Below are 26764 nucleotides of genomic sequence, written 5' to 3'. Positions count from 1 at the left end.
GGCGGCCGGGCTGCCGAAGGCTGAGGCTCCATCACGTGTTTTGCTTCCCGGGACTGAGTGAGACGGCGGCGCGGTCGGCGGGGGCCGGCGGGCGCGCGGAGCCAGACGCCGCCGCCGCTTGTTTTGGTTGGGGCTCGGCAACTCCGCGCAGGAGGAGGAGGAGGAGGAGGTGGAGGAGGAGGGAGGGGAGAAGAAACTGCAGAGGCAGAGCCTCTCGGGGAACTGGCGATCCTTCCCAAATCTCCCACCCCCCCGTCCTTCCCTCCCTCCCGCACCCCTCCCCTCCCTCCCTGCCCACCGGAGCCAGGGGCAGGGATGAGCCTCCGGTCCCTCCGCACTGCTGTCCCTAGCCTCCCCGGCGGCTCCGTAGCCGTTGGCGTGGAAAAGCCACTTTCCCCGCCCGCCGCGATGGGCCCGGGTGCGGGCTGCAGAGGACGCGTCCGCGGGCGGCGACGGCAGCCGCAGCAGCAGCCGCAGCGCCGCGGTCTCCGCGATTGAGCTGGTATTTGGGCGGCTGGTGGCGGCAGCGGCGACGGTGTGTGTGTGAGTGTGTGTGTGTGTGTGTGTGTGTGTGTGGAGAGGGGGGGGAGCCGCGTGGGGTGGGAGGAGACGGAGGAGGAGGAGGAGAAGGGGGAGGAGGGAGAACCCCGTGCAACGTTGGGACTTGGCAGCCCGCCTCCCCCTGCCCAAGGATATTTAATTTGCCTCGGGAATCGCCGCTTCCAGAGGGGAACTCGGGAGAGAGAAGGCGCGCGCGCGCCTGGAGCCCCCGACCCCGGGCCGCCGCCGTTCCCCGCGCGCGGGACTTGAGCGGGGCAGCCACACCAGATGCGGCTTTGCTCCTTCCTTGGCTGCAGTGGCTGAGACGAGACTTGGATTTTTTTTTTGGAGGGGGGGACCATTTTGGCTGCCTCCACCCCTCCACCCTTCCCCGGGGCACGAAACGCCTTAAAACTCCGGCGGGCTCTTCCTCGCTCGCTCGCTCGCTCTTTTCCCTTTGGCGCAGCCACTGCGATCTCCTTCAGCCTCCTTCCCACCTCCCACCCCCGGCCGCCCTCCGCTTCCCAGTGCGGGGGGGGGGCGCCGTGGATTTCGCAGCCGGGACTTTCTGCCGCCTCCAGCCCCGGGTGCATGTGCGGGGCCGCAGCCGGGAGCCACCGCCCCCCCACCGCTCGGTTGTTTTTCGGCGCCGGCCTGTGGTGCCCCCGCCCGGCGGCGGCGGCGGCGGCGGCGGCGGCCGCAGCATGGCGAGCCCTCCGGAGGCCGATGGCTTCTCGGACGTGCGCAAGGTGGGGTACCTGCGCAAACCCAAGAGCATGCACAAGCGTTTCTTCGTACTGCGGGCGGCCAGCGAGGCCGGGGGCCCGGCGCGCCTGGAGTACTACGAGAACGAGAAGAAGTGGCGGCACAAGTCGAGCGCCCCCAAACGCTCGATCCCCCTCGAGAGCTGCTTTAACATCAACAAGCGGGCCGACTCCAAAAACAAGCACCTGGTGGCTCTCTACACCCGAGACGAGCACTTTGCCATTGCGGCAGATAGCGAGGCCGAGCAAGACAGCTGGTATCAGGCGCTCCTGCTGTTGCATACCCGGGCCAAGGGTCACCACCACGACGGGAGCGCGGGCTCCGGGGCCGGGGGCAGCTGCAGCGGCAGCTCAGGCGTGGGGGAAGCCGGGGAGGATCTGAGCTTCGGAGAGACGCCCCCGGGACCCGCCTTCAAGGAGGTCTGGCAGGTGATCCTGAAACCCAAGGGCCTGGGGCAGACAAAGAACCTGATCGGCATCTACCGCCTCTGCCTGACCAGCAAGACCATCAGCTTCGTGAAGCTCAACTCGGAGGCCGCCGCCGTGGTGCTCCAGCTGATGAACATCCGCCGCTGCGGCCACTCGGAGAACTTCTTCTTCATCGAGGTGGGCCGTTCGGCCGTGACAGGGCCCGGCGAGTTCTGGATGCAGGTGGATGACTCGGTGGTGGCCCAGAACATGCACGAGACCATCCTGGAGGCCATGCGGGCCATGAGCGACGAGTTCCGGCCCCGCAGCAAGAGCCAGTCGTCCTCCAACTGCTCCAACCCCATCAGCGTCCCCCTGCGCCGACACCACCTCAACAATCCCCCGCCCAGCCAGGTGGGGCTGACACGCCGCTCGCGCACCGAGAGCATCACCGCCACCTCCCCGGCCAGCATGGTGGGCGGGAAGCCGGGCTCCTTCCGCGTGCGCGCCTCCAGCGACGGAGAAGGCACCATGTCCCGCCCGGCCTCGGTGGACGGCAGCCCCGTGAGTCCCAGCATCAACCGGACCCACGCGCACCGCCATCGGGGCAGCTCCCGGCTGCACCCCCCGCTCAACCACAGCCGGTCCATCCCCATGCCCTCTCGGTGCTCCCCGTCGGCCACCAGCCCCGTGAGCCTGTCGTCCAGTAGCACCAGCGGCCACGGCTCCACCTCGGACTGTCTCTTCCCACGGCGATCCAGCGCTTCCGTGTCCGGCTCCCCGAGCGATGGCGGCTTCATCTCTTCCGACGAGTACGGCTCGAGTCCTTGCGACTTCCGCAGTTCGTTCCGCAGCGTCACCCCCGATTCCCTGGGTCACACCCCACCGGCCCGGGGCGAGGAGGAGCTGAGCAACTACATCTGCATGGGTGGCAAGGGCGTCTCCACGCTGGCCGCTCCCAACGGCCACTACGTGCTGTCGCGCGGGGGCAATGGCCACCGCTACCTGCCGGGAGCCGCGGGCCTGGGCACCAGCCCGGCCCTGGCTGTGGACGAGGCCGCCGCCGTCGGGGCTGCGGATCTGGACAATCGGTTCCGGAAGAGAACCCACTCGGCCGGCACGTCCCCCACCATTTCCCACCAGAAGACCCCCTCGCAGTCGTCCACGGAGGAGTACACGGAGATGATGCCCGCCTACCCGCCAGGAGGGGGCAGTGGAGGCCGGCTGCCCGGCTACCGCCACTCGGCCTTCGTGCCCACCCACTCGTACCCCGAGGAAGGGCTGGAGCTGCATCCCTTGGAGCGCCGTGGGAGCCACCAACCCCACCAGCACCCCCGGCCCGACCACCACGCCGCCCTCCACACGGACGACGGCTACATGCCCATGTCCCCGGGGGTGGCCCCGCTGCCCACCGGCCGCAAGGGCACCGGGGACTACATGCCCATGAGCCCCAAGAGCGTGTCTGCCCCCCAGCAGATCATCAACCCCGTCAGACGCCATCCTCAGCGCGTGGACCCCAACGGCTACATGATGATGTCCCCCAGCGGCAGCTGCTCGCCCGACATCGGTGGGGGCGGCGGCGGCGGCGGCGGCGGGGTCAGCGGGAAGCTCTGGACGAATGGGGTCGGGGGTCACCACCCCCACGCCCTGGCGCACCCCAAGCCCCCTGCCGACAGCAGCAGCGGTGGCAAACTCTTGCCTTGCACCGGGGACTACATGAATATGTCCCCCGTGGGCGACTCCAACACCAGCAGCCCCTCCGACGGCTACTACGGCCCCGAGGACAAGCCCGTTCTGTCCTACTACTCATTGCCAAGGTCCTTCAAGCACACCCAGCGCCCCGGGGAGCCGGAGGAGGGTGCCCGCCCCCAGCACCTCCGCCTCTCCTCCAGCTCCGGCCGCCTTCTCTATGCCACCACGGCAGAAGATTCTTCGTCGTCCACCAGCAGCGACAGCCTCGGCGGGGGTTACTGTGGGCCTCGGCCCGAGCCCGGCCTTCCCCATCCCCACCATCCTGTCCTGCAGCCGCATCTACCACGAAAGGTGGACACCGCCGCGCAGACCCATAGTCGCCTGGCCAGACCCACCAGGCTCTCCCTGGGGCACCCCAAGGCCAGCACCTTACCACGGGCTCGTGAACAGCCGCTGCAGCCCCAGCAGCAGCAACAGCAGCAGCAGCAGCAGCAGCAGCAGCAGCCTCCAGAGCCCAAGAGCCCAGGGGAATATGTGAATATTGAATTTGGAAGTGAGCAGCCTGGCTACTTCTCTGGCCCCAGGGCTCCACATAGCTCCGGCCTTTCTGTCCGGTGCCCATCCCAGCTTCAGCCAGCTCCCAGAGAAGAGGAGACTGGCACTGAAGAGTACATGAACATGGACCTGGGGCCAGGCCGGAGGGCAGCCTGGCAGGAGAGTGGTGTGGTTGAGGTGGCCAAGGTCGCTGGGCCTGCCCCTCCAGGGGCTGCTAGCGTGTGCAGGCCTACCCGGGCCGTGCCCAGCAGCCGCGGCGATTACATGACCATGCAGATGCGTTGTTCCAGCCAGAGCTACGTGGACACCTCCCCAGTTGCCCCCGTCAGCTATGCTGACATGAGGACCGGCCTTGCTACAGTAGAGGACGTGAGCCTGCCCCGGGCCACGGCCGCTGCTCCCTCTGCCTCCGCAGCCGTGGCCGCCTCTCCCAGTGAGCCTGAAGGAGCAGCCGAGCTGCCTGGGCGGGCTTCCCTGCTGGGGCCTCCACAGGGACCCGGGGGCATCAGCGCCTTTACCAGGGTGAATCTCAGTCCCAACCGCAGCCAGAGTGCCAAAGTGATCCGTGCAGATCCACAAGGATGCCGGAGGAGGCATAGCTCGGAGACCTTCTCCTCCACTCCCGCTGCCACCCGGGCGGGCAACACGGTGCCCTTTGCAGCGGGGGCCGCAGTGGGGGGCAGCAGCAGCAGCAGCAGCAGCGAGGAGGTCAAGCGCCACAGCTCTGCCTCCTTTGAGAATGTGTGGCTGAGACCTGGGGAGCTAGGGGGAGGCCCCAAGGAGACTGCCCAAGGGTGCGGGGCCGCCGGGGGTGTGGAGAATGGTCTTAACTACATAGACCTGGATTTGGTCAAGGACTTCAAACAGCGCCCTCCGGAGCGTCCCCCACAGCAGCAGCCTCCCGCACCCCCAAACCCCCATCAGCCCGTGGGCAGCGGTGAGAGCCGCTCCACCCGCCGCTCCAGTGAGGATTTAAGCACCTATGCCAGCATCAGCTTCCAGAAGCAGCCAGAGGACCGGCAGTAGCGTCACAGCAGGTGCGTTTTCATGGTGTCAGTCAGAAGAGGAACTGCTTTTAACCTTGTGTTGCAATGCTTTGACTCTGCCCCTTCCCAACTCCTTTCCACTGGGTCCTTGGGGAGGAGGTGCTTGCAAGAGGGGAAGGTGGGTGGGAGCCTGTAGATGCTCACCCCACCATAGCACCAGCCAGCCAGTCAGAGAAACGCATAGGAAAGCAGCACAGGAGGGGGTGTCCCAAGTGAACTACTTAACTGTAGCATTTATATATAGTGTGTGTGTGTGTGTATATATATATATATATACACACACACACACACACACACACACATATATATACATATATACATGTATATATATTCTGAAACCAATTCTAAAGTTTGTTGATCTCAATTTTCAATTTGGTATTGAAGTTTACTTTTGACCCTTCTATTTAGGTCAGCCCCTAGAAGGGACAATGTTCCAAGAATATTTGTTGCTACAGGGGACTAAACTCTTCAGATCCTTTTCTCAGAGCTCCGAAGGCTGATCTTATCCAGTATGCTCTGTGCACTTTTGTTCTGTGATTTCACAATACCAAGGCAACATACCCAGCAGCAAAAAGATTCAGGAGTAAAAGGTTTTTTTGGTGTGGTTATTTTGTTTTGTTGTGGAATTTAGAGAAAAATGGTAGTTGATCTCTGATCTCTGAAGAAAGTCATTACACGTGACGTTTTCTTATTCTTGTACCGAGATTTGTGAAATATTATCGTACCATCTCAGGTACGGCAGCCTTTCTTTAAAGGATAAGCAATAAACTGTGTGCACCTGGGGCCCATTAAGAGTTAAGAGTTGTGGAAGTTCATCCCACTGTGTCTGACTTGTAGTTGTCTTTTCTTGTACTAAGATACCACAGATCTATTACTTGGGAGCTACTGTATCTCTTCTGCAAAATGACTTAACATGTTGGTGGTGAAAAAGATTGCACAATGAATCCCAGAAAGGAGGTTGCTTTGCTTTGGTTTGCATTGATTGTGTGGGTGAAATTGTACTCTTCACTTTTAGCAGGTTTGTTTTCCTTTAAGTTCAAGAGTAGATGCCTCAGGAATACTGAAAAGTTGACTTCAGGTCTTCTGTCTGTGGCTGTGGCTATATGAAAAATGGAAAACAGTTGTAATAGGAAATGAGCCTGCCCCTCATTCTGTGTTCTGTGAGCCTGTTTTCTGGTGGTCATCATTGTGGGTAGAAGAGAGGCTGTATAGTCATCAAATAATGTGATGAGCTGGCAATGAGGACTTTGAAACATTTGGAAACACTTTATTCTCACAAACTGACTACCTTGGGGATTTTATGTATTCTTCACGGAGGAGCCTTTAAGAGCATTTGTACTTCTTAATAGGTGCCCATTCATTAGATGTAGCCTTGAGTTTCTATCCATAGGAAATAATAACACACAATACATATGTGTATCATGTGGCCATTGTTTCTTTGATTCTGTGTTCAGCACTCCATCATTTTCTGTTTTGTAAAAACCAGAAAAAAGTACCTGAAGATTAACACTAAGAATTTTGGTGATCTATTATAATAAGCATATCTTTGATCAGTATTTATTGCAACATTTATTTTCACTATTTGCTTAAAAACAGATTTGATTGTATATACTGTAACATGCAATTTTTGATTATTTCAAATGTTTTTGGAAGTTGCACTCCCTGGGACGCTGTAAACATTTGTAAACTGCTTCATTTATAAAGCCAATTCAAAGTAAAGAAATGTAGCAGAGTTAAAATTTTGGCTTTAAAGGAGCTACAAAAAGATACACATTAAGTTTTTCTCACTTGTTTTCTTAGTTTGTGTAGGTTTCTTTTTATAGAGTACAATAAGTGTGTTTGGTCTGAACAAACAAGGCAGATGACCAAAGGCACATTTTAAAAAGGGATTTAAAAGAAAAAAGAAAAACCCTCCTCAAATAGAGGACACACTGAAAAACAAAAGCTAAAAAGTTAAACCCCCAATCTTTTATTCTTGACTTTCTTAGATTAAATATATTCTACAAAAAAATCATAGAATCATACTCTTAATCCAGGAGTAGATAATAGGCCACATTTTGACAGAGCTGTGCCAGCAATATATTCTAAAATCTGTATTTGTAAGATGTAAAGCATCTGTGATTTAAGTGGGCACTAAATGCAATCTGGTATATCTGCATCCTCAATTCTCCTTTCTTGACTTTGTCCTGTTGCATTTAAAGATGTTATTGCAAAGTCAATCTTAAGAAACAGACATCAGACCTGCTCAGGATGAGGGCAGGAGTTTGTAGTTCTTTGCCTGGCTTTCTCTCCCCAATTGCTATCTTTGTCATCCGCATTTCTCAAGTAATACCTGAAGCACGGTGAGAGATGTCTGCTCTTTCTTTCTGGCCCCCTTTTGAAGCATCCCTGCTTATTTTCAACTGTCCACCAAAAGTGCATTTGTAAAACATTCCACTCAGGTGCTCAGGCAGGACTTATGAGATCCTTTTCTGTTTCTCTTTCCCATGTCTGGTGTGTTCTACAACTTCTGCCCTACTTATTATTTTTGTGCTACTGCTTTTCTCCCATTTCTTCCCTTTGTTCCCCACCATCCCCGCATTGCTTCTCCCTCCTCCCCTTTTCAGAATTTCACAGGGTGGAACTTGTGGCCTGTTCTCTGCAGAGGCTCCATTGAGCCCATGAAGAAGGCCAAAAAGAACCCCTTAAACTTAGGATAGCAGCCCAGCTACTTTTAGTCAGCATCTACTTCTGGATTTGTCACAGAGGCTGGGCACACAAAGATGCAGACCCCAGCCAGCCCTTTGGGATTCAGTTATTTCGGTTTTTGTCATTCTTTTGTTATGACCCCCTTAAAATGATTTTGCCCTCTCTTCCTGCCTGAGTTCAAGGATTCCCTACCTCTAGCATCACGCCCCCTTCGCTCCCCCCCCTCCCACGCCACTCTCTCCTCTGCCTGGTGGCCTTTTTATCTGGCTTTGCCCCTGGCACTTTCCCTTTTTCCAGGGTCACCTCCGCTTCCTGCATTCCTCCCTCTTTATTTGGCTCTTGGCTGCTCCTCCCTCCTCCTACCCCCTCTTGCTAGGGGTGGGGGTGAGGCTAGCCGAGAGGCCGCCCTCCGGTCTCCCGCCCCTGCCTGCCGGTCTGAGGTCGGTTGTTGGGGGCAACCGGGCCCCTTCCCAGGCCACGTGGTTGGCAGTGTCAGAAGAGCGCTCCCCCCCCCCATCTCCGGGACGGCTGTGTGGCCACTGGCTCTGGGCGGGCGGGGCGGTCTTGTTGATTGGCCCCTGCCAGAGCCAATCAGCATGAGGAATGGCGGGGAGGGCGGGACTCAGGGCTGCCTCCCCGGGCCACGTGCCTCCACCCCCCCTCCCGAGCGCCTTTCCTGGCACCACCCTCGCTGTTGACCCGAATCCTCCCCACTCCCCAGATCCCGCCCGGCGCCCAGGGGCTCCCGCACCCGGCGGGCCTCCCCACCCACCGGGTTGAGGCGCGTCGGGACCCGAATGTCAAGAACGAGAACGGCCGCGGCGCTGGCAGAGCGAGGCCCGGAAACACGCGCTTCCTCTTATTTTTAATTGAGAAAAATGCGGCTGTGACCATGTGACGCGCCCCATTTTGTTTCCGTCCTCTCTTTACTATGGTTTACTACGAAGCCGCGTTCCCTGGCCTTCCCGCCTGGGATCTGTGAGCTGGAGCCCGGGGCAGCGCGAGGGGCGGGCGCAGGGGTGGGCTCCGGGCGCCGCGGCTGGCGGGGTCTGGGGGTCACCCGGGGGCGGGAGGGGGGCGGGGGGGAGAGAACCGGCCCGGCCTTGAACTCTGTCTGACGCTATAGACTGGCTTGGACAGAGGATCTGGAGATGCTCCGTGTGCCCCTTCCCCAGAATCGAAGAGTTGAAGGAAATGCTGCTCGTTTTAATTCTCAAAATTCAGATTTGCTTTTGACCTGTGACCTCCCACGAGGGCAACTTGAGTTTGTAAAGCTAGCTTGCTGGGTTTGTATTGCTTCTGGCACATAAGAAAACCGAACGAGAAAAATCGTATGTGGCATAGAAAGGTATTCAGATTTGTTCTTTGTAAAATCAAGAAATGCTTCAAGTATTTTCGGCTCCCCTGACCCCTCAAATAAGGGTGTTCATTAGCCAGCATCCCTATATTACTCTCATTATTGCCCCCTGCCCTCCTCCTCTCCCAGGACCCGGAACAATGCTTCCTGGCAGTGAGAGCTAGTTTCTCTGTTGTTCCAGAATGTTTTGATTTTTTTTCTTTTATTTTCTAAAGACTTGGGGGGATTAAACCAAGGGCTTTGCTTGTGCTAGGCTAGTGCTCTGTAACTGAGTGACATCCCTAGACATCTCATTCTAGCATTCTCTGGAAATCTAACAGTCTTATTACTTTGTACTTGTTGTTCAAGTATCTTTCTCTGTTCAAAAATACATCCATAAACATTCCCAAATCTCATAACCGTGTATCTGAATGCCCTCTAAATAAAAAAATGTCTTCAATATTGCCTTGCATGAAGAGAATTGGGTTCTGAAAGGGCATACAACTTATTTTTTTCTCTTTTAGTTTATCAGAATTCCTGGAAAATAGCGTACTATCTTGAATGATGATGCAATGGAAGAGCAGCTCCTGGGCGTGAGAACTGAGGTTCTGACAGAGCTTGTGTCCTTTACTAGCGGGGTGACCTTGAGAAAATCAGTAAATTTCCCTGAACCTATTTCTTTACCAGTAACTGAGAATTTTGTTCTACATCATTTTAACCTCCTTTGCAGCGCTAAACATAGGAATGTTTTGGAGCAAATGACTGATACTCTTTAATAGGTCAGTTATAATGAGGATTCTTTCTGAAGAGGGCATCTATGGGCTGGGCCCATAATAAAGTATATTGGAATAGCCTGTTCTCTCCTTTTCTACCCCTTACATCAGACATTCTTTATGGACAGGTGGAGGACTGGATAGAAAATACAGTCTGTTTTAGGCCTGATTTAACCTTTCTTATTTGGAGGGGGGTATTTTCTAGTTTCAACAGACTTAAATCCTCTTAATTGTATCACTCTAAAAATGTTAAACTATCTCTAGACTGGCTTTTATTTTTTCCCCATCCCATTTAAAAATAAATAACTAAATAAACAAAACATATGGGGGAAAGCAAGCCTCTTGCTGCTTCCTCTTCCCCAAGGTCAGCTGTCCCAAGCAGCATCTTACCTCCTAGGGAAGGCCCAGCTAGAACTAAAACACGCTTACTCTGTTGGGATTCACTTATGGGGAGTCTGTGTATGGTTTTATGCCACCAGAATTCTCCTGTGAGACAGTCTCTTAAGTGGGTAGAAAAGAAATCTGAGAAGCCAATGGGGAACTATACAAAGTCTTCCACAATTTTTGTTGTTGTTGTTGCTTTATTTTTCTTGGCTAGGTGAGTGAAACAGCTCAATACTTCTCTTGTTAGCAAAATTTGTATTATCTACTGTGTGTGTGTGTGTGTGTGTGTATGTACTTTAGGATTTTGGATTAGCTAGTTGAGCTATAGGTTTTCTGTTTGACTGACCTAGTATCATCTTGGTTATATATGTTCAGAAGTTCCTACAATTGTTTTCACAGCATACTTAGAGTGAATGGTCTATAAACTTCATCATTCAGAACTCTGGTCACTTCTGCTTTTACCCATCCTCCAACTATATTCTGTTTCTTAGCTGAAGAGTATGCAAATGGTTCCTTTTATTTTAATGAATTGGTAATTTAGTATAATGGAACACTTCAAGGTTCTGTTTTGTTTTGTTTTAAAGCCATTTCCTCAATTATTTCCTCATGTTAGAGCGTTATTGGAAATTGTATTCAAGGAAAATAGCTTCTTGTGAAATTGTGTTCAAGTCAGTTTCTCTGTAAGATTCTGAAACTTTTTCTTATACTAATATTTTTTATTTTTGGCTTTGGAAATAATAGTACCCTTTCACATTTGTAATTATGTGTTTGAATTGTTATTTCATTGCCTTCTGAATCTGTAGGCTGACTTTAAAAACTCTTTAAAATGTTATTATTGAAACATGTTTAGTGGGTATAATCACATCGAGCTTTAACTCAGTAAAATTATGTTTTAATGTTAGTATGTTATGATTATAGTATACTTTCCACAAAATAGTTTAAAAAGCAATTGTAAGGTTTTTCAAATTATAGTCTAGTCAGTATCATCTATTTGCTTCTATTCTTGTTTCACATTATCGAAATGGTGGTATCTTTCCTGATCTTAATTCACAGAAAAAGGGGAAGATGGATTGGATACAAGTAGAAGACATTGTCATCTATGGTAAAAGAACATTTTCCATTTTAATTATATTCTTGCTGCAGGGTCTGCTGTAATCTACTTGTTAAAATAAATTTGGTTGGATAAATGTCATTTGTGCTTTTTCAATGAGTCAGTGATCATTGAATAATAGGGTTTTTAAAACGACATGTTGATGTTAAGAAAGCTGTCTTCCCTTTTCAGTCCCTGTCTTTTTTTTTTTTTTTTCACTCCTAATGTCAGGAAAGTAGATACTTGGATCAGTCTACAATTTTAGATGTGTTTTTCTTAAAGTGAGAGATTATGTGGTTTTATTACCCTACCTTGAATTCTTTATTGAATAAGCTCAGGCACAGTCTCTGTTTACCTATATACCATCCCATGTATTTTTTTTTAAACCACGTTACATAAGTACTTCCCCCACCCCCACCCCTCCTTTGCTTTTTTTACAAAATAAAATACTTCGAAGGGAATTCTCTGGTTCTCTTTGACATCAATTGCTGAACGATATCACTTAATCTTGAGAACTTGACAGCTTTGTTGCTGACATGATCATAGAAACATTATTATTCATATATATATAGTATTATAATTAAATTATATTTTCACAGTAAGTCATAATTTTGTGAAACACCCCTGGTGTAGTCTTAGAACTTCTCGTTTCCCAACTCTAACATAAATTAACCATCTTTGGCCTAACAGGCCTCCAGCCTACTTGTTCTTCTTTCTTCTGTTTTTTCCTCAGTTCCCATGACTGCGAACTATTATGATCTGGATTGTACATGATTTGTTGAAAGAGGATGAGGGTAGGTAGGTGACAGTAGAGATAGAGAAAAAAAGAAAGAATAAGACTAAGGGAAAAATTGTAAATGTAGTTACCAGACGGACATCTTATGGCGCAAGTGGTTGGGTAAGAAAAAAATCAAGATTCCTGAAAATCAACATATATAGGACAGACATATCATCCTACCTAAAACCTTTAGACTTTAAATACACTCTAACCATATTTCTTGCCTGACAACATCTACCACCAAACATCTGACAAGGCTGTTGAAACTCACTCCTCGTTTGAAAGAATGGCCATCTTCAGACAAGAAGCCAGCAAACATAATACTGGCAAGAAGACAGCAATAGAAAAGTACTGTTGTATTGTATGCAAGTGAAAGAGGCAGGAAAGGTCCCATCATTAAATACATAGCACTTGTTAAGGATTGATTGGTGTTAGGAAAGGTGGAACTTAAAGAAGAAATTTTAGCTTTTCTTTCTGCCTTAGTTTTATTGGTAAGGGACTTTTTTCCTCTTTGGGTAGGAATTTTATTTTCAGTGGGATTGGCGTAGCCCTTTTAACTATGCTTGCTTCAGGCTGGCTAGATAATCTGAGATTTTGCCATTGCTTGCTCGTTTTCTTACTTGGTTTCAACGACATGTGGTCATACTTGTTTTGAAGCTTACAACATTTTCTTTGAGAAATGTGAACAAAGCATATTTTTTATACTACTAAGTTTTATAATACCTTTCTGGGTTTATTCACACTACTGAAAAATGTAAGTGATACATGGATCAAGTCTTTTTAAAGGTATAGAGTGAAAAATAAAGGTCCCTCTCACCCATGCACCTCATCTTCTGTTTGCAGAGACCATCTTCCTTGCTGACTTCGTTTATTTTTCCAAAATTGCATTGCCTGAACAGTGTGTGTGTGTACTTGGGAGTGAACTCAGGGTCTGGAGCTCTCCTTGTCTTTTTTTGCTCATAAATGGTGTTCTACCACTTGAATCATGCCTCCATATCCAGCTTTATTCTGGTTAATTAGAGATACGAGTCTCACAGATTTGTGTGTCTAGACTGCCTTTGTACTGTAATCCTCAGATCTCAGCCTCCTGAGGATCTAGGATTATGTAGTAGCCACTGGTGCTGACTTGCCTGTACATTTTAAAGCTTAATAACAGAAAGCTGGTTAAATTCCCAACTGCCCAAAGACATTGGTGGAAGAATAGGCTCAGATTTCAAATTCTGACACGAAAGGAACACAGAAGCCAATTTACTCCATACAACAGACACTTTTTTTTTTTTAACTAAAAAGGAAAAAGAAAAGCATTCCTTACTTTCTATACCTTCTGGTGAATCCTTAGATTCAAAAAGATATAGCCTAGTAAAGGAGGTGAAGGCATTGATTAAGAAATAATCTGCTTTTGCAAGATTGAAGTATCTTTGCAAATAAAGTAGGCAAAAGCATCTTAGGTTTTCTAACACAAACATTTTTTAAATATCATTTTATTTTCTTCTGTTCACTTGCCTGGCAGTATTCAAGTACCTCCCTACCTCTTTGACTGAATGAATAACTCACTCTTAATATAATGTAGTAGGAATGTAGTAGGATTAAGTATAAAGATTTGGGTCCTTTTGAAGACCCTTTTTGAAGACTTTCTAGATATCAAAGGCACATATTTTTGAGAGTTCAAATGACTTACAGTATAGTATTTATTGGAATTTGTCTTTTACCATTTCAAATTCTTCGAGGGGTTTGTTTAAACAAAAGATTGCATACAAATACTTCAAGAAATTCCTATACTTGAGTGATCTTTCCCTGCTCATTATCTCCAAAGTTATTAACTTTGGAATTTAGAGAATCTATCCTTTCTTCAAAGGGAGTAGTGAGATAATTTCTAATTTGAACCAGAGATGAAACTTCCCTAGTGGTCAAAACACATGCATGACCTGTACCCGCCTCTTTTCCTCTGATCTTAAGGGATGCTATAAAGAGAAGGAGTCTGCTTCTGGACAAAATGGGAACTTTCAGGAATATTCTTCAAGATAAAATTTATATCTTTATAAACACAGTTTGATCTTCTTCTTTTTGCTTTTAGACTCATAGCAGTAGCATCAGTATTCTTCTAATCACAAAGTGAGGAGAAATGAAGTCCCTCAACGTGAAGAAACCTTTTAAAAGGAATCTTGTATATGGAGCTGTCCAGTTTCTTTGGTATTTGTATCATTTCACTTTGGAAATGTAAAAACACCCCAGTCCTCAGTGCTTTAAAACACTGGTCATTTCTTAGATCATAGATCTGTGGGCTGGTCGTTTGGACTGGGTTTTGCTGGGCAGCTCTTGGGGCTGCTCTCACTGTACTGGCTGGAGGCTGGAGGTAGAGGCTGCCCCATGGCACTTGCTAATGACTGGGCTCTATAGTCCTTACAGGTTAGCCATGGTTTCACATGGTATTGAGTGCATTTCCAGTAAGACCGGTGAAACAATGAGCAAATAAATACCTTTAACCCTCTGTTTCCATCACATTTGCTATTACCCCATTAGCTAAGGCACAAGGCACGATGCCCCATTTCAAGGGGCATAAGCTAAGCTTTTGTGACTTACTGCATGCAGTATGTAAGTACATTTATAAATGTCATTCTTTTTGTCTTCGTTAACACACTTATCAGTTACATGTTGAACATTTAGAATAGAATTATTCTTGGATATTATAATATTTGGTCTTACTTTGGGGTGGAAATATTTGTCATATTAGAATAGAGTTCTCTCATCTTTATTTTCCTTTTGAAAACATGAACAATTGTATTCTCTTACATAAATCTTTACCGAGTTCCTTCAGTGAGTTAGGCTGTGGAGACTGAAATAGGCATGTCCTTGACATTTCGTAGAGTGCAAAGGAAAAACAAGTAAATAAATATGTTACTATAAAAGAGACAAAACCAAGGTGTTAGGAAGAGACTAGTAGGAATTACTTTTAAATGCAGGGGTAGAAAGCAATTTGAGAAGATAGTAGAGTAGACGATACAGTTTTAGCATTCAAGTTTGTGAAGAAGAGCCAGATATTGTTACATTTCATGTTCCGTGGGTGAGATTTTGGATGGTATCTTTCCAAGAGTTGGTCATTGCCTTTGAACATGCCTCTTATTGGATGAATGCAGGCTGAAAGCTCCTCTCACAGAAAGTCGTAAAAAGAGGACTGCTTCAATTTCTAGTAGAGGAGGCTGTTGTCTTAGCGTCTGGTGCTATTAGTAGTTGGTGCAAAGATGATGGCTATCTGTCAGAGATTCTTTCTGAAGTAGAAGAGATGGTTACACTTTCTGATAACCCTCAGGTAGATTACAGAGGACTAGAGAGCAGTTAGGGTACTGGAAGGGGACCCAGAGCCAGTGGGCATCTTCCCAATGACCCTTCACTAATGATTACTGCTCCCTACCTACTCCATCACAAGCTAGGATAGATAATAACTGACTGTGAGGAGAATCAGGGAGTCTGAGACTTTTCAATGGTGTGGAATAACTTTCCCCACTTGATTGCAGACATTGGTAACTGAGAGTTGCTGATGAATGAGAAGCAAACACACCTGGTTTGCAATACCTCACTCAAAATGAGTACTTTCCTTAACTTTTGCCTAACTCTCCTCTCAGCTGCTATTTACATTTTTCTTTCTTTCTTTTTTTTTTTTTACCAGAATCTCAAATGCCTTAAATCCTCTTGAGGTTATACGACAGAACAAAATGGGATGCTGTATAAAATGCATTGTGGTGGGGAGGAGGTGGAGGCCCTAAAGTTTTATGTGGAGTTAGTTGTGCGCTGTGGTATTTATATGGTGATCTTAGCAGCAACCATCTACCCAGCCCTCCTGTCCCTCCCTCACTTGCCCATCTACCCCCCTTCCCAATTCCAGCGCACTCTTTGAACCACAGCTCAACAATGACTTCCTTTCAAAGCTGATTCTATTCCCCTTGGTTACATTAAGGAATATAAATATTCCAGTTTTAAAAGAGTGGGTAATGAAAATAATTTCTGAAAATACTCCATGGGTTGAGAATCCTGAGATACAATCCTGAGAGTATAATCAAATTTTTCCTTTTGCCTGAAGTGTGTGAGTGTGTGTGTGTGTGTGTGAGAGAGAGAGAGAGAGAGAGAGAGAGAGAGAGAGAGAGAGAGAGAGGGAGAGAGAGAGAGAGAGAGGCAGACAGACAAACAGACAGAGGCAGAGAGACAGAGAAAGAATATGAATGTGTTGAGGAGGACTGGGGGGGGGGAGGAAACTACTACAGTCCAATAAAAAAACTAAGCTTTAAAAATAGTTTGCAGCTTGAGCATTTGGTCCTTCACAAGTCCCTACAAGGGACGACCGTCTCAAAGTGTGCAGGCTTGTTGTTTCTCAGGCCTTTGAACTGGGTGAAGAATGTGTCTCAAAATGGGAAAAATGAATGGCTGGTGCTTTTAGCCTGCAGCCTGAGACTTGCTGGAGGAATGTCATTGTGTCTTCAAAGCCTGCTTCCCACCACGCTGCATTAGATGGCTCTTGGAAAGTGTCTTTGCATTATCAAGGACACAACAAAAACCCATGCCACCCAATTCGATCTAATTCACTGGCTCCTTTTAGGTGGATTTCGAATTAATGTGTCTCATCTCTCAGAAAAGAGTTCCATTTTGCTCCCTTTCTACTCCTATTGATAGGATTTGCTGTCATTCCATAGATCAGGAATCTTCAGGATTTTTTTTTCTTTTCTTTTAGTGTCATGGAGCACATTATAGAAAAAAAAGAATAGTGACAGAAGGTGGTTAGGAAGATGTTTTTGTTCTGAGGAATTCTCAAATTCCAAAGACTTGTCAGCACAATCAACATTATGTTTACCAAATGTAAGTTTATTTAGATGATCAGAAAAATACCTAAACTATTTCATTTGCTTGGTTCAAGTATACATATCCCTGCTTTTTCTTTCAGAAAGTCCTCTTCTCCAAGGATGATGATGACAATCTGTCCTTGCTTTGGTTACATGCATTTTGTTTTCCTAGCTGAAAATTTTGAGCTATTTGAGAATACAGGCTTATGTAGCAGTTTGGGGAGGAACCTTTGAATCTCAAAGATGAGTATAGCTTTAAGAAAGTCTCCAAAGTGGATGTATTTTGAGTACCCTCAACCATTTCATTCATCCAATGTTTTAAAAATTAAATTCAGACCTAACATTATCACATATCTAATAGTAGGCAAAAGTAAAAGAATCCTGTGATCCTAGGTATGGATAGAAAAACTTGGGTGAAAGAAATTACACTGTTGCCATTCCTGTATCTGAAATTGCAGTGTATATTAAAGTCTTGAAGACTTCCTCTGTTCCCTCCAGACCAGTTGTTGGAAGACTGACAGAAACTTTGCATTGTTTTGACAGGATTTACTTCTCTGCTTCCAACAGTAGCTCATCAACTTTTGTTCTATTAATATAGTTCTTCTGATGTTAATTGTAGCTTACTGATCTAGGTCAGCACATAGCATTTTCACTGAGGTTTAAGATATCAAAAGCAATGAGAAAATTATTTGAAAACTAACATGTGAGACTTACCTCTGTTTTAAGGTAGAGGACAGTTACTAAGTTGGTAATCCATAATGCCTTCTCCTAACATGTCCCTCTTCTTCTATTTCTCTCCTGTTGTTAATAAGCCCCTTTACTAAGATTTATGGCAAAGACCTCTGAAAAGGAATTAAATTTAAGTGAGACCATTTGGCCAGTGTGGTACTCTGCTGCCATGTTGACCCTGCCCCAGGACATTGAGTCCCTCAGTTTCCAAACGTTCATTTCCACACGTGCTTGAAACAGGGCTATTTTGATGTCAAAATAATAGAATGCATACTCGAAACTAGTTGTCAGAGATTATAGCGATTCTTCTAAAATATGGTTTGACAGCTGGGCATCAGTGGCTCATGCCTGTAATCTTAGCTACCCAGGAGGTTAGCTAGGAGGATCCTGGTTCAAAGCCAGCTGGGGCAGGAAAGTCCTTGAGACTCTAATCTGCAATAACTCCCAGAAAACAGCAAGTGGCCCTGTGGATCAATGTGGTAGAGTGGTAGCTTGAGAGAAAAGCTCAGGGACAACACCCATGTGTGACTTCAAGCCCCATGACTGGAAATATATATATATATATATATATATATATATATATATTCCAATTATATATATATATATATGATTTAACATATCAAACATTGAGATAGAACCTAGAATCCAAGCAACTTTACATATAGCTACAAAGTATTACATTTTTCTTTTCTTTTTTTCTTTTTGTCAGTTATGGGGCTTGAACTCTGGGCCTGGGCACTGTCCCTCAGCTCTTCAGCTCAAGGCTAGCACTCTACCCCTTGAGCCACAGTGCCACTTCCTGTTTTCTGGTGGTTAATTGGAGATAAGAGTCTCATGGACTTTCCTGCCTGCCTGGCTTTGAATTTCGATCCTCAGATCTCAGCCTCCTGAGTAGCTAGGATTACAGGCATGAGCCACCAGTACCTGGACAAAGTATTAAAATTTTTAATATAAAATTCCTCAACTACCTGAGTTCTGTAATATGAATATACTCATATATAATAGTAGGGACTCAGTTTTATTGGTCCTTTGACATGTATAGTCTTTCAAGTATAGATTTGGTGCTCAGCTAGGCTGTTACTGTCTCTGTGAACATGGTTGTTGAAGTTTGAATGGATGGTAGAATGAGTCTGGCATCTGGTAAACACCACTTGCTGCATCTAGATACTGAATGAATGAATGGAAAGTTGTATACTTGATATCCTTAGAAAACCTCCTTTTGTCTGTACATAAGTACTTCCTTGTTGCTGCTTGAGCTTCTGGTTCCTCAGATTTGATTAAGTTTATCTGGTAGTTCCCAAAGAAAACAGTCATATTTTTCCGGTGTAATAAAGCATGGCAGTAAAAGGAAGTGAGAACTGAAGTTGATATGTATCTGCCTGAGAGATATTGGCTTAGGGGGAAAATCTGCAACAGCTGACTATGAGAAAAGGGTGTTAGGGTTGTGTGATACTTCTAGGAGTCCACAAGTGTGACCACCAGTGTGTATTGGCTCACGTGTGTGTGTGTGTGTGTGTCTGTATCTGTGTCTTTGTGTGTGTAGTGTCATGAACCATAGTTTATGTTGCAGTATTCAAGCTAGTGATTTTACTAACACAAGTTTCCTTTTTGCAACTGTAAGCAAAAAGTAGTAATATGTATATACCAATTGTTCTTTTTGAAAACTTTGTTTAAAAATTCTGTAAGAAAGGCAGTTTGCTTTTCTCTCTGTGTCTTTCTAGTACAAATGTTTGGTAGGAAAAGACTAATATCTTGAAACTGCTCTTATAGAAGAAGCTCTTATTTTGACATGACTGTGTAATTTGCAAGTACAGATCTTCAAGTATATTCTTGTTAAAGCCATACATCACTAGAGGAAATCCTGCAATTTGGAGGTTACTTTTATAGTGGATAACAGCTTTTATGGTGGGAAATTCTTTCTTAGCTAACTTAACTCCATTCTCATGTGAAGGCATTGCATGCCGTCTTGGTTTTTCGGTAGTGGCAAAAATTGATGGCTCCTAACATCTGGAAGAATTCAAGGCTGTATTGTATTTTTACCAGAAGCTGTAAATGTACAAAGTAAAGATATGCTATTTTAGGTCCTAAAATAAATTTAAAAAATAAAACCTGGTGAACAGTTGTAAATATGTAGAAGATAAGATGGGAACTCATGATATGTTGGTGCTACTATTTGTCAGTTTTCTACAAAGGGAAGTAAGGCTAGAAATGAATTTAAATAGAACTTCTAAGAAGAAATTATTTGTAAATACTTCATAATTGTTCAGGAAATGATAATTAACAGAATGATATTCTGGATTTCAAATATAAAGCATAACATATATTCATTTGCTGCTACTGAATTACAGGTCAGTTTCTTTAGGGGCAAAAATGTGCATTCCTTCAACTTTTCTGTGAAAAGCAATAATTCCTTAAATAACCTACAATTTAAAGTTTAATAGAAGTTGAATGTTTGATACATTATATTTTATATTCTCCAATTTAAGAAAATGTTTGATAACCATTTAGAAAGCAGAACATACAAATACTTAGAGTTGGCTAAACTTTTTTTATCATTTATTTTAACTTGATATCATTCATTTAAAAAGTGTACAGTATTTTAAGACAATTTTTTTTTGTTGTTGGTCATGGGGCTGGGCCTGGACGCTGTCCCTCAGCTCTTTAGCTCAAGGAGAGTGCTCTACCACTTGAGCCACAGCGCCACTTCCAGTTTTCTGGTGGTTAATTGGAGATAAGAGTCTCACAGACTTGCCTGCCCCGGCTGGCTTTGAACTGCAAACCTTAGATCTCAGCCTCCTGAGTAGCTAGGATTATAGGCGTGAGTCACCAGCGCCCGGCTTTGTACCCTATTATGGTAAGGGCGGTACAGATTTTCTCTCCTCTAGAACCTGTTTGACATATTATTGTTGACTTATTTATGCTATATTCAGATTCCTTCAGTGTTGCCTCTCCTGGTTTTGTTTGTTTGCTTTTACTCTTGGTGCTCCCTCGCCACATTGCATTTAGTCTTCAGGTCTCTGTAGGGTTCTCTGATTTTGAAAATTGAGAGTACTGGTGAGATATTTTGTAGAATGTCCTGACTTGCAGTTTGGTGACGTCTTTTCTCATAATTAGCCTGGCACAATGCACTTTGGGGACACAGATCACAAGTGCCATTTCATCTCATCACATCAAGGATGCGTGTGACCAACATGAGTCATTAGTGTTGGTGTTGACCCTGATCACCTGGATGCCAGCACATCAGGCAGGTTTCTCCACAGTAAAGTTCCTTCTGGAAGGAAGTCATTGGATGCAACCCAGACTTCAAAAGTGCATGCCTGTAATACCAGCTACTGGACAGGCAGAGGCAGGAGGATGGAAAGCCAATGGAACAAAGCTAGCAAGATGCTATCTCAAAAGGAAAATATAAAACAAGAGATAGGATATGACTAAATGGGTATGGCATTTGCATAGCATTCTCAAGGCTTCAGTTTCTTAGCCTCCACCAAAAAAAGAGTAGTTATCAGTACATATGTATGTGTATGTATATATACATACATGGAATATATCTTATATTTTATAATACATCTACATACATAATCCAGATATGTATATATGATATGCATACAGGTAGTGTATAGGTATATGCATTCTTTTGTATTCTCTACCTTTGGCAATCACTGATCTGTTGATTGTTTCTATATAATTTGGAAACATTCTCATGTGTCTCTTTATCAAGTTGTGTTCTTTTGCTTAGCAATATGCACTTAAGATATGTACTGCATTTTTTGTGGCTTGATAAGTCTTTTATTTTATTACTGATTACTACTCTTGAATGTGTGTACATATAAAACCCACTGGCCTTTTATATTTTCTTTTATGTGTGTTTAAAGCTCTTTGTGAAGTCCTCTCTCCGTTTTCCCTTTATATTAATCATTCTTAAGTTGTTCCCAGCATTCTTATTTCTTAAGCTTTCAATTTTGTGGTTGATTCCAAAAACCTACAGAGTTTTCCTCATCTTTTTCCTTCCTAGAATGTCCAACATTCTGTAGTTGAGTGATTCAGACCAGACCAGCATCCTGTTAGAGACTGACTTCTACTTGCTTATGTTCTCTCCATTTTAATCTCTTCCATATCAGTATTTATTTGGTCAAGGAGAGCCAAACATTATAGATACTTGTACCATTTTTGAGCCTCTGTGATCCTTAGGGAATCCAGGCAAAATTCCTTCGGAACTGTGGATGGGGGGAGTCATAAATGCACACAAAAGAAAACAATAAAAACCCAAGACATTTATGCTCTCCGTAGTGCCATTCCATTCACCATTTAAAAAACACAGACAGTACTTTCTCTTATCTATCTATCTATCTATCTATCTATCTATCTATCTATCTATCTATCTATCTATCTATCTATCTCTGTCTCAGTCTCTCTTCTTTTCTCTCTGAAATTGTCTAAGCTTGTTAGTAATTCTAGCAATCAAATTCTTGACATAGTAGATCATACAAATTATGGTAAGACATCTCTTATATGTGTATTTAAGTGTGTGTGTGTGTGTGTTTGTGCCTGTGTGAAATAGAAACAGAGTGGCAGAGAGACACATACATTCAGGGAGAGAGAGACAGACAGAAAGAGAGAGTTCTCCATGTGACTTGTTGCGACAGAGAGCTGAGAAAACATTCATTTTCACCAAAATGAATCTTGGCGCAATGACAGTTGTTCCTAAAACTGTTTAAATATTAACTGACCTGAAATAAACCTTATGTACCTTTGTGAACCTCATACTAAAAATAGGAATATGTATCTGCTAATAATCTTTACTTCAAAGTTTCCAGAAACTCCACGTAGAGTCCCAGAGGTCATCAGCTGCAGACGCTTATGAAGCCATTTCTGTGACTGCCTCATTTTACACATTCCCTTGTGTCACCAAAGTCTAGGAGGCATTGGTATTACTGGGCTATATTTACATTTAGAGTGTTGCCAATTCTCCAGAGTACATAAGCTGGGCTATTTATGAAGCAAATTCAGCTGGCAGCTGTAGATGAGAGGTGCTATTTTGGGAGGCATCCTAAATGTAAGGTTCTGTGGTGAAAAAACTTTGGTGTCTTCCAGATAAAAATACTTACAGCAGGAAGCAGTGGTTAACTGATTACTTCCTGTTGTAAGTAAGCTTATCAGTATGATAAGCTTAAAGTTTCAGTTCTGCTTTCCTGATCCCAAGATTTCTTTTCCTGTAATCATCTTTTATAAGAGGATTAGAATTTTTCTTTACAGTAGATGGATAAAGAGCAGGGAAAATTTACTAGCATAAATTTTCATTCTGTCTTTTTTTAATCAGTAATGGGGCTTGAACTCTGGGCCTGGGCGCTGTCCCTCAGCTCTTCAGCTCAAGGCTAGCACTCTTCTACTTGAGCCATAGTGCCACTTCCAGCTTTTCTGCTTATGTGGTGCTGAGGAATGGAACCCAGGGCCTCATGCATGCAAGGCGAGCACTCTACCACTACCACTGAGCCACCTTCCCAGCTCCCATAAATTTTCTTGACTTGAGAAGATCTCATGTGTTTTTTAGTACTCATTGGACTTGGTTGGCTAAGTGAAAACTTGAATGCAAAATTAAGCCCCCATTCATTCATTCAGCTATGCACAAATAGGACTGATTCCATGCATACTGTAATGCAAGGCTAGCATGGTTTTTATAAGTTAAAATTAAATGATAGAACTGAATCGGCATAGATAGGCAAGGAAAAAGGAGATAAGAATGTTATGCCTTTTTTTTTGCCACCTTCAGAGACCTGTCGTTCTTTGACTAGATGTTTTGATTCATAAAACTAGAGGTGATCATATTTCCCCAGTCCATCTTACAGGGTGTTATTTTGGAGGATCAAATGAATGTATATATGAAAGCAAATTATAAACAGTGGATATTCTTTTGAGACTTGGGTTTATAGTGGTTTGAGTTATGTCTCACCAACTCCCCTTTTACCCTTAGAACACAAAGGTATTTTGGGTTTGTGGTTCTTTCCTTATTGAAAGTATTTTTCAGAATCAGTCAGCTTTCTGGATTTCTTGGCTAGAAGAATGTGTCATGATCGATGGCTTGAAAAGATGCCTCCACATTTATTCTGTAGTTCAGATAGGAGCACAAATGTGTTACACCATTAAATTCTCGGAAAGTGGCTTGCATTCATTAGCCTGGCATAGGAAAAAAGGGGGTTCTACATGGCTACTAACTTATTTTACAGAGCTAAGTATAAATTATTATTAAAGCCTGAAACATTATATCTTAAAGGAGGTTTATACTTATAAGTTAATGCTTGATAAGAAATGTACTCATTAACTTGCCCATGTAATTGTAACCCCTCTGTACGGTATTTTCACAATAAAAAATATAAAAAAGTTATAGTTCTTATAGATGTAATTATGTGTTTAATATGGAAAATGAAAGTATTGCTGGGTTACCTAGGGATTGGTTGCTCACACTTGTAAGCCTCGCTATTCAGGAAGCTGAGATCTGAGGATCAAGGTTCAAAGCTATCTCATTCAGGGAAAGTCCAAGAGACTCATGTCCAACTAACCACCAAAGAGAAGTGGATCTGGCTGGTTGCTGATGGCTCGCTCATACCTCCTGAGTACAGGAGGCTGAGATCTGAGATAGTGGTTCAAAGCCAGCCCAGACAGAAAAGTTCATGAGATTTTTATCTCTAATTAACCACAGAAAACCGGAAGTGGCGGTGTGGCTCAAGTGGTAGAATGCTTGCCTTGAGCTCAATTGCTGAGGGACAGCACCCAGGCACAGAGTTCAAGCCCTATGACCGACAAAAAAGAAGTGGATCTGTAACTCAAGTGGTAGAGATCCAGCCTGGAGCAAAAAAGCTAAAGGATAATATGTAGGCCCTGAGTTCAAGCCCCAGTACCAGCACACAAACAAAATATTACTTGGTAATGCTGAATATTTTCTTTCTATGCAGTTCTTGTTGATAAGTAGCTTGAGTCTCAGCTCTCTTTGATGGAGAGCTCCCATGTTGTGTGCTGGACTGGGCAAGAGGTGACATCGTTAAGGGATAGGTAAAGGGACAGGTGAATATATAGGTCAGCCACTTAGTAAACAAACTAGATCTGCTCTTCAAGCGTGGTCACTGAATCTAAAGCTTACTTGTCCCAGGGAAAAGCATCTTTGGAGAACAAGAACTGGTTAAATCCTCTCCTGCTACTTCAGGCTCCTTGTTAAAGAATAACACTGATTATTTACTGCCTATCTCTATGAATTAGTCGTAGTCATAAAGCTTTAAAAATGCACTTATCACTTGTATGATGGTTATTAGTGTTCTTTTTTAACCTCCTATTTCCCTTTGGGGAGAGGAGTGGATGTCTCAACACCTTTATTGCTTATCAAAAAGGGAAACAGAGTTGTTACCTTCTATGACTTTACAGGCCATATCTTGCAGGCAGTCAAAGGTTGAAGAGTTTTTAACTAAGATGAATGTAGTGATCAATGAATGGCCAAGGTTCATTCAGAAAAGCAGGAAGACTCCATTCCAACAGATTATGACTCACTCTTAATACATGTACCTGTTTTTCTAGAATCCTAGATCCAACAGTTGTTGGGAAATGTGCAGACAAGTCCCTTCCTATGATCTGCCCTGGTCCATTAAAAGGATAGCTTTGTTAAACTCCTTTGACATTATACTGATAGGTTGATAAGTAGATGCTTTTCTTTTTTTTTTTTTTGGTCGGTTGTGGGGCTTGAACTCTGGGCCTGGGCGCTGTCCCTCAGCTCTTCAGCTCAAGGCGCCACTTCCGGTTTTCTGGTGGTTTATTGGAGATAGGAGTCTCACGGTCTCTCCTGCCCGGGCTGGCTTTGAACCGAGATCCTCAGATCTCAGCCTCCTGAGTAGCTAGGATTACAGGTGTGAGCCACCAGCACCCAGCAGTAGATGCTTTTCAAGTATAAGTTGTTTCTAAGTTTCCTTTGAAAGTCCTGGGAAGCCTAGAATTGTCACTTACATCTTTCCATCTGTGGACTTGCTGGCTGGAAGTACAAGCCCAGGACTGGCTTTGTGGAGCCATAGGATGTTGGAGGCCTGCATTGTTTTCAGCTTCTTCTTTTAGGGGTGGTGGGGGGCTTTTGTCGGTCATGGGACTTGAACTCTGTCCCTCAGCTCTTCAGCTCAAGACTAGCGCTCTACCACTTGAGCCACAGCACCACCTCCAGTTTTTTGGTGGTTTATTGGAGATAAAAGTCTCACAGACTTTAATGTCTGGGCTGGGTTTGAACTGTGATCCTCAGATTTCAGCCTCTTGAGTAGCTAGGATTACAGGCATGAGCCACCAGTGCCCAGCTTGTTTTCAGCTTCTTTAGGTTAGTTGCAGCTCCAAGATTCTTTAGTCATTCTCGGTCGATCCTCATTTTTCTTTGTGGTCACCATTCTTTTGAACTTTCATGTCCATATGCTCTTATTACTAATGACCGTCCGTGGAAGGGCAAGATCTGTTGGCCTCAGTTGTCTTTCATTTCATTGTCCCACCAGCTAACTCTGGAGACTTTGCTTAGAGAGTTGCCATCTTCATGTGTCTTCTGTATTAGGAGAGGAAATTTGTGGTTCCAGAGTGACTTGGTAATATTAGCCATGTTGAATTAAGAGAATTCTACTATTAGCTTCTAAGTTCAACTTGTACCTTTACTTGCATAAAACAATTTTGAAATACACTGAATATAGTTATCCTCCCACAGTCAATTTTGATTAACTTTAGGGAAGAACCAGGATTTCAGTAAACTACCAGGGCATTCAAATTGTTTTTGTAACAGCCAGTTCTAGTTTCAGATGTGTGTGTGTGTGTGTGTGTGTGTGTGTATGTGTATGCACACGAGCACGCACATGTACGTGTACATGTGTACTGGTACTGGAGCTTGAACTCAGACCTTGGGTGCTATCCCTTAGCTTTTTTGCTCAAAGCTGGCACTCTACCACTTGAGTGACTTCTGTTTTGTTTTTGTTTTTTTTCTGGTTAATTGGAGATAAGCGTGCCCAGGCTGTTTTTTGATCCTCATATCTTAGCCTCCTGAATAAGTAGGAGTCATCACCAGCACCCAGCCTAAATGGATTTTGAAGTCAGTAAATACAAAAGAGTGCTTGAGTTTTATCAAAAAGCTTTATAGTATCTATCATGTAAAT

At 44.9% G+C, this 26764-nt stretch overlaps 1 protein-coding gene across 1 annotated transcript in view; it reads left to right on the top strand.

Annotated features, from left to right (window-relative positions):
- Positions 1-1244: 1244 nt before the first annotated feature.
- The window catches only part of Irs1 (insulin receptor substrate 1), a 56670-nt gene continuing 31150 nt past the window's right edge, over positions 1245-26764 (top strand). Inside the window, exon 1 of the mRNA XM_013011991.1 lies at positions 1245-4996. Coding sequence (XP_012867445.1) covers positions 1245-4985 — 3741 coding nt within the window. The 3' untranslated portion in view covers positions 4986-4996. The remainder of the gene's footprint in view (positions 4997-26764) is intronic.

The sequence above is a fragment of the Dipodomys ordii genome, unplaced genomic scaffold (assembly GCF_000151885.1).
Source record: "Dipodomys ordii isolate 6190 unplaced genomic scaffold, Dord_2.0 Scaffold1, whole genome shotgun sequence".
NCBI classification, from domain to species: domain Eukaryota; kingdom Metazoa; phylum Chordata; class Mammalia; order Rodentia; family Heteromyidae; genus Dipodomys; species Dipodomys ordii.
The sequence above is the reverse complement of the archived record's forward strand: the minus strand, read 5'-3'. Positions and strand labels throughout refer to the sequence as shown.